The sequence below is a fragment of the Salmo salar genome, chromosome ssa03 (assembly GCF_905237065.1).
Source record: "Salmo salar chromosome ssa03, Ssal_v3.1, whole genome shotgun sequence".
Classification (NCBI taxonomy): domain Eukaryota; kingdom Metazoa; phylum Chordata; class Actinopteri; order Salmoniformes; family Salmonidae; genus Salmo; species Salmo salar.
The window spans coordinates 91,343,571-91,356,904 of NC_059444.1; the positions used below are offsets into that span (position 1 = coordinate 91,343,571).

A 13,334-nucleotide genomic window follows, 5' to 3' on the forward strand; every position below is an offset into this window, starting at 1 on the left:
GGAACACAGAGAGACTATAGAGGAGGAGGGGGAACACAGAGAGACTATAGATGAGGAAAGGAACACAGAGCGACTATAGAGGGATAGATGAGGAGGGGAACACAGAGAGACTATACAGGAGGAGGGGAACACAGAGAGACTATAGAGGATAGATGAGGAGGGGAACACAGAGAGACTATAGAGGAGGAGGGGAACACAGAGAGACTATAGAGAGATAGATGAGGAGGAGAACACAGAGAGACTATAGAGGAGGAGGGGAACACAGAGAGACTATAGAGGAGGAGGGGAACACAGAGAGACTATAGAGGAGGAGGGGAACACAGAGAGACTATAGAGAGATAGATGAGGAGGGGAACACAGAGACTATAGAGGAGGGGAACACAGAGAGACTATAGAGGAGGAGAGAACACAGAGAGACTATAGAGGAGGGGAACACAGAGAGACTATAGAGAGATAGATGAGGAGGGGAACACAGAGAGACTATAGAGGAGGAGGGGAACACAGAGAGACTATAGAGGAGGAGGGGAACACAGAGAGACTATAGAGAGATAGATGAGGAGGGGAACACAGAGACTATAGAGAGATAGATGAGGAGGGGAACACAGAGAGACTATAGAGGAGGAGGGGAACACAGAGAGACTATAGAGACATAGATGAGGAGGGGAACACAGAGAGACTATAGAGGAGGAGGGGAACACAGAGAGACTATAGAGGAGGAGGGGAACACAGAGAGACTATAGATGAGGAGGGGAACACAGAGAGACTATAGAGGAGGAGGGGAACACAGAGAGACTATAGAGGAGGAGGGGAACACAGAGACTATAGATGAGGAGGGGAACACAGAGAGACTATAGAGGAGGAGGGGAACACAGAGAGACTATAGAGGAGGAGGGGAACACAGAGAGACTATAGAGGAGGAGGGGAACACAGAGAGACTATAGAGAGATAGATGAGGAGGGGAACACAGAGACTATAGAGGAGGAGGGGAACACAGAGAGACTATAGAGGAGGAGGGGAACACAGAGAGACTATAGAAGGAGGAGGGGAACACAGAGAGACTATAGAGGAGGAGGGGAACACAGAGAGACTATAGAGGAGGAGGGGAACACAGAGAGACTATAGAGGAGGAGGGGGAACACAGAGAGACTATGGAGGAGGAGGGGAACACAGAGAGACTATAGAGAGAAGGAGGAGGGGAACACAGAGACTATAGAGGAGGAGGGGAACACAGAGAGACTATAGAGAGAGGAGGAGGGGAACACAGAGAGACTATAGAGATAGAGGAGGGAACACAGAGAGACTATAGAGGAGGAGGGAACACAGAGAGACTATAGAGAGAGGAGGGGAACACAGAGAGACTATAGAGGAGGAGGGGAACACAGAGAGACTATAGAGGAGGAGGGGAACACAGAGAGACTATAGAGGAGGAGGGGTACACAGAGAGACTATAGAGGAGGAGGGGAACACAGAGAGACTATAGAGGAGGAGGGGAACACAGAGAGACTATAGATGAGGAGGGGAACACAGAGAGACTATAGAGGGATAGATGAGGAGGGGAACACAGAGAGACTATAGAGGAGGAGGGGAACACAGAGAGACTATAGAGAGATAGATGAGGAGGGGAACACAGAGAGACTATAGAGGAGGAGGGGAACACAGAGAGACTATAGAGGAGGAGGGGAACACAGAGAGACTATAGAGGAGGAGGGGAACACAGAGAGACTATAGAGGAGGAGGGGAACACAGAGAGACTATAGAGGAGGAGGGGAACACAGAGAGACTATATAGGAGGAGGGGAACACAGAGAGACTATAGATGAGGAGGGGAACACAGATAGACTATAGAGGGATAGATGAGGAGGGGAACACAGAGAGACTATAGAGGAGGAGGGGAACACAGAGAGACTATAGAGGAGGAGGGGAACACAAGAGACTATAGATGAGGAGGGGAACACAGAGAGACTATAGATGAGGAGGGGAACACAGAGAGACTATAGAGGAAGAGGGGAACACAGAGAGACTATAGAGAGATAGATGAGGAGGGGAACACAGAGACTATAGAGAGATAGATGAGGAGGGGAACACAGAGAGACTATAGAGGAGGAGGGGAACACAGAGAGACTATAGAGACATAGATGAGGAGGGGAACACAGAGAGACTATAGAGGAGGAGGGGAACACAGAGAGACTATAGATGAGGAGGGGAACACAGAGAGACTATAGAGGAGGAGGGGAACACAGAGAGACTATAGAGGAGGAGGGGAACACAGAGAGACTATAGAGGAGGAGGGGAACACAGAGAGACTATAGAGGAGGAGGGGAACACAGAGAGACTGTAGAGGAGGAGGGGAACACAGAGAGACTATAGATGAGGAGGGGAACACAGCGAGACTATAGAGGGATAGATGAGGAGGGGAACACAGAGAGACTATAGAGGAGGAGGGGAACACAGAGACTATAGAGAGATAGATGAGGAGGAACACAGAGAGACTATAGATGAGGAGGGGAACACAGAGAGACTATAGAGGGAAGATGAGGAGGGGAACACAGAGAGACTATAGAGGAGGAGGGGAGCACAGAGAGACTATAGATGAGAAGGGGAACACAGAGAGACTATAGAGGAGGAGGGAACACAGAGAGACTATAGAGAGATAGATGAGGAGGGGAACACAGAGACTATAGAGAGATAGATGAGGAGGGGAACACAGAGAGACTATAGAGGAGGAGGGGAACACAGAGAGACTATAGAGACATAGATGAGGAGGGGAACACAGAGAGACTATAGAGGAGGAGGGGTACACAGAGAGACTATAGATGAGGAGGGGAACACAGAGAGACTATAGATGAGGAGGGGAACACAGAGAGACTATAGAGGAAGAGGGGAACACAGAGAGACTATAGAGGAGGAGGGGAACACAGAGAGACTATAGAGGAGGAGGGGAACACAGAGAGACTATAGAGGAGGAGGGGAACACAGAGAGACTATAGAGGAGGAGGGGAACACAGAGAGACTATAGATGAGGAAAGGAACACAGAGCGACTATAGAGGGATAGATGAGGAGGGGAACACAGAGAGACTATACAGGAGGAGGGGAACACAGAGAGACTATAGAGAGATAGATGAGGAGGGGAACACAGAGAGACTATAGAGGAGGAGGGGAACACAGAGAGACTATAGAGAGATAGATGAGGAGGAGAACACAGAGAGACTATAGAGGAGGAGGGGAACACAGAGAGACTATAGAGGAGGAGGGGAACACAGAGAGACTATAGAGGAGGACGGGAACACAGAGAGACTATAGAGAGATAGATGAGGAGGGGAACACAGAGACTATAGAGGAGGAGGGGAACACAGAGAGACTATAGAGGAGGAGAGAACACAGAGAGACTATAGAGGAGGGGAACACAGAGAGACTATAGAGAGATAGATGAGGAGGGGAACACAGAGAGACTATAGAGGAGGAGGGGAACACAGAGAGACTATAGAGGAGGAGGGGAACACAGAGAGACTATAGAGGAGGAGGGGAACACAGAGAGACTATAGAGAGATAGATGAGGAGGGGAACACAGAGAGACTATAGAGGAGGAGGGGAACACAGAGAGACTATAGAGGAGGAGAGGTACACAGAGAGACTATAGAGGAGGAGGGGAACACAGAGAGACTATAGAGGAGAAGGGGAACACAGAGAGACTATAGAGGAGGAGGGGAACACAGAGAGACTATAGAGAGATAGATGAGGAGGGGAACACAGAGACTATAGAGAGATAGATGAGGAGGGGAACACAGAGAGACTATAGAGGAGGAGGGGAACACAGAGAGACTATAGAGACATAGATGAGGAGGGGAACACAGAGAGACTATAGAGGAGGAGGGGAACACAGAGAGACTATAGAGGAGGAGGGGAACACAGAGAGACTATAGATGAGGAGGGGAACACAGAGAGACTATAGAGGAGGAGGGGAAACACAGAGAGACTATAGAGGAGGAGGGGAACACAGAGACTATAGATGAGGAGGGGAACACAGAGAGACTATAGAGGAGGAGGGGAACACAGAGAGACTATAGAGGAGGAGGGGAACACAGAGAGACTATAGAGGAGGAGGGGAACACAGAGAGACTATAGAGAGATGATTAGATGAGGGGAACACAGAGACTATAGAGGAGGAGGGGAACACAGAGAGACTATAGAGGAGGAGGGGAACACAGAGAGACTATAGAGGAGGAGGGGAACACAGAGAGACTATAGAGGAGGAGGGGAACACAGAGAGACTATAGAGAGATAGATGAGGAGGAGAACACAGAGAGACTATAGAGGAGGAGGGGAACACAGAGAGACTATAGAGGAGGAGGGGAACACAGAGAGACTATAGAGAGATAGATGAGGAGGGGAACACAGAGACTATAGAGGAGGAGGGGAACACAGAGAGACTATAGAGGAGGAGGGGAACACAGAGAGACTATAGAGGAGGGGAACACAGAGAGACTATAGAGAGATAGATGAGGAGGGGAACACAGAGAGACTATAGAGGAGGAGGGGAACACAGAGAGACTATAGAGGAGGAGGGGAACACAGAGAGACTATAGAGGAGGAGGGGAACACAGAGAGACTATAGAGGAGGAGGGGTAGACAGAGAGACTATAGAGGAGGAGGGGAACACAGAGAGACTATAGAGGAGAATGGGAACACAGAGAGACTATAGAGGAGGAGGGGAACACAGAGAGACTATAGAGAGATAGATGAGGAGGGGAACACAGAGACTATAGAGAGATAGATGAGGAGGGGAACACAGAGAGACTATAGAGGAGGAGGGGAACACAGAGAGACTATAGAGACATAGATGAGGAGGGGAACACAGAGAGACTATAGAGGAGGAGGGGAACACAGAGAGACTATAGAGGAGGAGGGGAACACAGAGAGACTATAGATGAGGAGGGGAACACAGAGAGACTATAGAGGAGGAGGGGAACACAGAGAGACTATAGAGGAGGAGGGGAACACAGAGACTATAGATGAGGAGGGGAACACAGAGAGACTATAGAGGAGGAGGGGAACACAGAGAGACTATAGAGGAGGAGGGGAACACAGAGAGACTATAGAGGAGGAGGGGAACACAGAGAGACTATAGAGAGATAGATGAGGAGGGGAACACAGAGACTATAGAGGAGGAGGGGAACACAGAGAGACTATAGAGGAGGAGGGGAACACAGAGAGACTATAGAGGAGGAGGGGAACACAGAGCGACTATAGAGGGATAGATGAGGAGGGGAACACAGAGAGACTATACAGGAGGAGGGGAACACAGAGAGACTATAGAGAGATAGATGAGGAGGGGAACACAGAGAGACTATAGAGGAGGAGGGGAACACAGAGAGACTATAGAGAGATAGATGAGGAGGAGAACACAGAGAGACTATAGAGGAGGAGGGGAACACAGAGAGACTATAGAGGAGGAGGGGAACACAGAGAGACTATAGAGAGATAGATGAGGAGGGGAACACAGAGACTATAGAGGAGGAGGGGAACACAGAGAGACTATAGAGGAGGAGGGGAACACAGAGAGACTATAGAGGAGGGGAACACAGAGAGACTATAGAGAGATAGATGAGGAGGGGAACACAGAGAGACTATAGAGGAGGAGGGGAACACAGAGAGACTATAGAGGAGGAGGGGAACACAGAGAGACTATAGAGGAGGAGGGGAACACAGAGAGACTATAGAGAGATAGATGAGGAGGGGAACACAGAGAGACTATAGAGGAGGAGGGGAACACAGAGAGACTATAGAGGAGGCGGGGTACACAGAGAGACTATAGAGGAGGAGGGGAACACAGAGAGACTATAGAGGAGAAGGGGAACACAGAGAGACTATAGAGGAGGAGGGGAACACAGAGAGACTATAGAGAGATAGATGAGGAGGGGAACACAGAGACTATAGAGAGATAGATGAGGAGGGGAACACAGAGAGACTATAGAGGAGGAGGGGAACACAGAGAGACTATAGAGACATAGATGAGGAGGGGAACACAGAGAGACTATAGAGGAGGAGGGGAACACAGAGAGACTATAGAGGAGGAGGGGAACACAGAGAGACTATAGATGAGGAGGGGAACACAGAGAGACTATAGAGGAGGAGGGGAACACAGAGAGACTATAGAGGAGGAGGGGAACACAGAGACTATAGATGAGGAGGGGAACACAGAGAGACTATAGAGGAGGAGGGGAACACAGAGAGACTATAGAGGAGGAGGGGAACACAGAGAGACTATAGAGGAGGAGGGGAACACAGAGAGACTATAGAGAGATAGATGAGGAGGGGAACACAGAGACTATAGAGGAGGAGGGGAACACAGAGAGACTATAGAGGAGGAGGGGAACACAGAGAGACTATAGAGGAGGAGGGGAACACAGAGAGACTATAGAGGAGGAGGGGAACACAGAGAGACTATAGAGAGATAGATGAGGAGGAGAACACAGAGAGACTATAGAGGAGGAGGGGAACACAGAGAGACTATAGAGGAGGAGGGGAACACAGAGAGACTATAGAGAGATAGATGAGGAGGGGAACACAGAGACTATAGAGGAGGAGGGGAACACAGAGAGACTATAGAGAGATAGATGAGGAGGGGAACACAGAGAGACTATAGAGGAGGAGGGGAACACAGAGAGACTATAGAGGAGGAGGGGAACACAGAGAGACTATAGAGAGATAGATGAGGAGGGGAACACAGAGAGACTATAGAGGAGGAGGGGAACACAGAGAGACTATAGAGGAGGAGGGGAACACAGAGAGACTATAGAGGAGGAGGGGAACACAGAGAGACTATAGAGGAGGAGGGGAACACAGAGAGACTATAGAGGAGGAGGGGGACACAGAGAGACTATAGATGAGGAGGGGAACACAGATAGACTATAGAGGGATAGATGAGGAGGGGAACACAGAGAGACTATAGAGGAGGAGGGGAACACAGAGAGACTATAGAGAGATAGATGAGGAGGAGAACACAGAGAGACTATAGAGGAGGAGGGGAACACAGAGAGACTATAGAGGAGGAGGGGAACACAGAGAGACTATAGAGGAGGAGGGGAACACAGAGAGACTATAGAGGAGGAGGGGAACACAGAGAGACTATAGAGGAGGAGGGGAACACAGAGAGACTATAGAGGAGGAGGGGAACACAGAGAGACTATAGAGGAGGAGGGGAACACAGAGAGACTATAGAGGGATAGATGAGGAGGGGAACACAGAGACTATAGAGAGATAGATGAGGAGGGGAACACAGAGAGACTATAGAGGAGGAGGGGAACACAGAGAGACTATAGAGACATAGATGAGGAGGGGAACACAGAGAGACTATAGAGAGATAGGAGGAGGGGGAACACAGAGAGACTATAGAGGAGGAGGGGAACACAGAGAGACTTAAGAATAGATGAGGAGGGGAACACAGAGAGACTATAGAGGAGGAGGGGAACACAGAGAGACTATAGAGGAGGAGGGGAGCACAGAGAGACTATAGATGAGGAGGGGAACACAGAGAGACTATAGAGGAGGAGGGGAACACAGAGAGACTATAGAGGAGGAGGGGAACACAGAGAGACTATAGAGGAGGAGGGGAACACAGAGAGACTATAGAGAGATAGATGAGGAGGGGAACACAGAGACTATAGAGGAGGAGGGGAACACAGAGAGACTATAGAGGAGGAGGGGAACACAGAGAGACTATAGAGGAGGAGGGGAACACAGAGAGACTATAGAGAGATAGATGAGGAGGGGAACACAGAGAGACTATAGAGGAGGAGGGGAACACAGAGAGACTATAGAGGAGGAGGGGAACACAGAGAGACTATAGAGGAGGAGGGGTACACAGAGAGACTATAGAGGAGGAGGGGAACACAGAGAGACTATAGAGGAGAAGGGGAACACAGAGAGACTATAGAGGAGGAGGGGAACACAGAGAGACTATAGAGAGATAGATGAGGAGGGGAACACAGAGAGACTATAGAGAGATAGATGAGGAGGGGAACACAGAGAGACTATAGAGGAGGAGGGGAACACAGAGAGACTATAGAGGAGGAGGGGAACACAGAGAGACTATAGAGGAGGAGGGGAACACAGAGAGACTATAGAGGAGGAGGGGAACACAGAGAGACTGTAGAGGAGGAGGGGAACACAGAGAGACTATAGAGGAGGAGGGGAACACAGAGAGACTGTAGAGTAGGAGGGGAACACAGAGAGACTATAGAGAGATAGATGAGGAGGGGAACACAGAGAGACTATAGAGGAGGAGGGGAACACAGAGAGACTATAGAGAGATAGATGAGGAGGGGAACACAGAGAGACTATAGAGGAGGAGGGGAACACAGAGAGACTATACAGAGATAGATGAGGAGGGGAACACAGAGAGACTATAGAGGAAGAGGGGAACACAGAGAGACTATAGAGGAAGAGGGGAACACAGAGAGACTATAGAGGAGGAGGGGAACACAGAGAGACTATAGAGACATAGATGAGGAGGGGAACACAGAGAGACTATAGAGGAGGAGGGGAACACAGAGAGACTATAGAGGAGGAGGGGAACACAGAGAGACTATAGATGAGGAGGGGAACACAGAGAGACTATAGAGGAGGAGGGGAACACAGAGAGACTATAGAGGAGGAGGGGAACACAGAGACTATAGATGAGGAGGGGAACACAGAGAGACTATAGAGGAGGAGGGGAACACAGAGAGACTATAGAGGAGGAGGGGAACACAGAGAGACTATAGAGGAGGAGGGGAACACAGAGAGACTATAGAGAGATAGATGAGGAGGGGAACACAGAGACTATAGAGGAGGAGGGGAACACAGAGAGACTATAGAGGAGGAGGGGAACACAGAGAGACTATAGAGGAGGAGGGGAACACAGAGAGACTATAGAGAGATAGATGAGGAGGGGAACACAGAGAGACTATAGAGGAGGAGGGGAACACAGAGAGACTATAGAGGAGGAGGGGAACACAGAGAGACTATAGAGGAGGAGGGGTACACAGAGAGACTATAGAGGAGGAGGGTAACACAGAGAGACTATAGAGGAGAAGGGGAACACAGAGAGACTATAGAGGAGGAGGGGAACACAGAGAGACTATAGAGAGATAGATGAGGAGGGGAACACAGAGAGACTATAGAGAGATAGATGAGGAGGGGAACACAGAGAGACTATAGAGAGATAGATGAGGAGGGGAACACAGAGAGACTATAGAGGAGGAGGGGAACACAGAGAGACTATAGAGGAGGAGGGGAACACAGAGAGACTATAGAGGAGGAGGGGAACACAGAGAGACTATAGAGGAGGAGGGTAACACAGAGAGACTGTAGAGGAGGAGGGGAACACAGAGAGACTATAGAGGAGGAGGGGAACACAGAGAGACTGTAGAGGAGGAGGGGAACACAGAGAGACTATAGAGAGATAGATGAGGAGGGGAACACAGAGAGACTATAGAGGAGGAGGGGAACACAGAGAGACTATACAGAGATAGATGAGGAGGGGAACACAGAGAGACTATAGAGGAAGAGGGGAACACAGAGAGACTATAGAGGAGGAGGGGAACACAGAGAGACTATAGAGGAGGAGGGGTACACAGAGAGACTATAGAGGAGGAGGGGAACACAGAGAGACTATAGAGAGATAGATGAGGAGGGGAACACAGAGAGACTATAGAGAGATAGATGAGGAGGGGAACACAGAGAGACTATAGAGAGATAGATGAGGGGGGAACACAGAGAGACTATAGAGGAGGAGGGTAACACAGAGAGACTATAGAGGAGGAGGGGAACACAGAGAGACTATAGAGGAGGAGGGGAACACAGAGAGACTGTAGAGGAGGAGGGGGAACACAGAGAGACTATAGAGAGAAGATGAGGAGGGGAACACAGAGAGACTATAGAGGAGGAGGGGAACACAGAGAGACTATAGAGAGATAGATGAGGAGGGGAACACAGAGAGACTATAGAGGAGGAGGGGAACACAGAGAGACTATACAGAGATAGATGAGGAGGGGAACACAGAGAGACTATAGAGGAAGAGGGGAACACAGAGAGACTATAGAGGAGGAGGGGAACACAGAGAGACTATAGAGGAGGAGGGGTACACAGAGAGACTATAGAGGAGGAGGGGAACACAGAGAGACTATAGAGAGATAGATGAGGAGGGGAACACAGAGAGACTATAGAGGAGGAGGGGAACACAGAGACTATAGAGGAGGAGGGGAACACAGAGAGACTATAGAGGAAGAGGGGAACACAGAGAGACTATAGAGGAGGAGGGGAACACAGAGAGACTATAGAGGAGGAGGGGTACACAGAGAGACTATAGAGGAGGAGGGGAACACAGAGAGACTATAGAGAGATGGATGAGGAGGGGAACACAGAGAGACTATAGAGGAGGAGGGGAACACAGAGACTATAGAGGAGGAGGGGTACACAGAGAGACTATAGAGGAGGAGGGGTACACAGAGAGACTATAGAGGAGGAGGGGAACACAGAGAGACTATATAGAGATAGATGAGGAGGGGAACACAGAGAGACTATAGAGGAGGAGGGGAACACAGAGAGACTATAAAGAGATAGATGAGGAGGGGAACACAGAGACTATAGAGAGATAGATAAGGAGGGGAACACAGAGAGAATATAGAGAGATAGATGAGGAGGGGAACACAGAGAGACTATAGAGGAGGAGGGGAACACAGAGAGACTATAGAGGAGGAGGGGAACACAGAGAGGCTATAGAGGAGGAGTGGAACACAGAGAGACAATAGAGGAGGAGGGGAACACAGAGAGACTATAGAGGAGGAGGGGAACACAGAGAGACTATAGAGGAGGAGGGGAACACAGAGAGACTATAGAGGAGGAGGGGAACACAGAGAGACTATAGAGGAGGAGGGGAACACAGAGAGACTATAGAGAGATAGATGAGGAGGGGAACACAGAGAGACTATAGAGGAGGAGGGGAACACAGAGAGACTATAGAGGAGGAGGGGAACACAGAGAGACTATAGATGAGGAGGGGAACACCGAGAGACTATAGAGAGATAGATGAGGAGGAGAACACAGAGAGACTATAGAGAGATAGATGAGGAGGGGAACACACAGAGACTATAGAGGAGGAGGGGAACACAGAGAGACTATAGAGGAGGAGGGGAACACAGAGAGACTATAGTGGAGGAGGGGAACACAGAGAGACTATAGAGAGATACAGGAGGATAGTGCTGCATCTCCATGGTGATAGCATCCTAGCTGCATCTCCATGGTGATAGCATCCTAGCTGTATCTCCATGGTGATAGCATCCTAGCTGCATCTCCATGGTGATAGTTGATTAATTATCTGTTGATTAATGGTGAGAGTATAGGAACTATCTGTTGATTAATGGTGAGAGTATAGGAACTATCTGGTGAGTAATGGTGAGAGTATAATAACTATCTGTTGATTAATGGTGAGAGTATAGGAACTATCTGGTGATTAATTGTGAGAGTATAGGAACTATCTGGTGATTAATGGTGAGAGTATAGGAACTATCTGTTGATTAATGGTGAGAGTATATGAACTATCTGGTGATTAATGGTGAGAGTATAGGAACTATCTGTTGATTAATGGTGAGAGTATAGGAACTATCTGGTGATTAATGGTGAGAGTATAGGAACTATCTGGTGATTAATGGTGAGAGTATAGGAACTATCTGTTGATTAATGGTGAGAGTATAGGAATTATATGTTGATTATGGTGAGAGTATAGGAACTATCTGGTGATTAATGGTGAGAGTATAGGAATTATATGTTGATTATGGTGAGAGTGCAGTATGGACAATCTTGGCAGGAGCTGTTGTTGTTCACCCATATCTATTATTTAAACAGGAAGTCTGACTGAGATATACAATCTATTTTACAAGGGAGAACTGGCCATGACCCATATGCTTTTCTAACCATGCTTGTGTGTGTGTGTGTGTGTGTGTGTGTGTGTGTGTGTGTGTGTGTGTGTGTGTGTGTGTGTGTGTGTGTGTGTGTGTGTGTGTGTGTGTGTGTGTAGACGTGGGGGGGCCTGTGGACCCCATCACCCCCACCATCATCATCCCTCCTAAGAACACCAGTGTGAACGCGGGGAGGAATGATGTCATTATGGAGTGTGTGGCCAATGCTAGGTGAGTGAACACACACACACACACACACACACACACACAGGAGACCAAGTCTGTCACATTTCACTGTCACCTAATGTCTTTTGTTTGGGTCTCTTTTAGAAAATTGTTCATCCGTCCTATTCAATGCTTTTCTCCTCTCCTCCCCTCCTCCTCCTCATCCTCTCTCAGTCTTTTCTCTCTCTCCATTCTTCTCCTTCTCTCCTTATCTCTGCTCTGAATCCAAACTATTATGGCCAATTCAAAGACTTGATCAGTATGACAGATGTATTACAGTGCTCTGTCAATGCCTCACAACCTTGAAACAGAATTTGAATCATATTAATACCCACTCTCTCTCTCTCTCTGTCTCCCTCCCCCCCTCTCTGTGTCTCTCTCTCCCCTTCTCTCCCCCTTCTCTCTCTCTCTTTCTCCCCCTCCCTCTCTCTCTCTCTGTCTCCCTCCCTCTCTCTGTGTCTCTCTCTCCCCTTCTCTTCCCCTTCTCTCGCTCTCTTTCTCCCCCTCCCTCTCTCTCTGTCTCCCTCCCCCCTCTCTCTCTCGCTCTCTCCCCTTTTCTCCCCCTTCTCTCTCGCTTTCTCCCCTCCCTCTCTCTCTCTCTGTCTCCCTCCCTCTCTCTGTGTCTCTCTCTCCCCTTCTCTCCCCCTTCTCTCTCTCTATTTCTCTCCCCTTCTCTCTCTCTCTTTCTATCTCTGCCTCCCTCCCTCTGTATCTATCTCTCTCCTCCTTCTCACCCCCTTCTCTCTCTCTGTCTCTCTTTCTCTCCCCTTCTCTCTCTCTCTCTCTCTCTCTCTCTCTCTCTATTTCTCTCCCCTTCTCTCTCTCTTTCTATCTCTGTCTCCCTCCCTCTGTATCTATCTCTCTCTCTCCTCTCCTCCAGACCTCTGATCAAGATGGTTATAACCTGGCGTAAGGATGGTGTTGTGGTCAGTACAGGGATACGTGACTTTGGCCGCAGGCTGACCATCAGCCTCCCAGCGGTCAGTGACAGTGGTTACTATGAATGTGAGGCCACCCTCCGCAGCAGCACTGTGCCATCGGTCAACGCAGGGGCCTACCTACATGTTCTAGGTACACACACACACACACACACACACACACACACACACACACACACACACACACACACACACACACACACACACACACACACACACACACACGCACACAAAC

The 13,334-nt window shown here is 49.1% G+C and overlaps 1 protein-coding gene across 2 annotated transcripts in view; it reads left to right on the plus strand.

Annotated features, from left to right (window-relative positions):
- Window positions 1–13,334, plus strand: part of LOC106568787 (protein sidekick-2) — an 823,574-nt gene that overhangs the window by 751,034 nt on the left and 59,206 nt on the right. For both annotated transcript variants that reach the window (XM_045715764.1, XM_045715765.1), the window contains exons 6-7: window positions 12,056–12,167; window positions 13,042–13,232. In XM_045715764.1, the coding sequence (XP_045571720.1) occupies window positions 12,056–12,167; window positions 13,042–13,232 (303 nt within the window). The remainder of the gene's footprint in view (window positions 1–12,055; window positions 12,168–13,041; window positions 13,233–13,334) is intronic.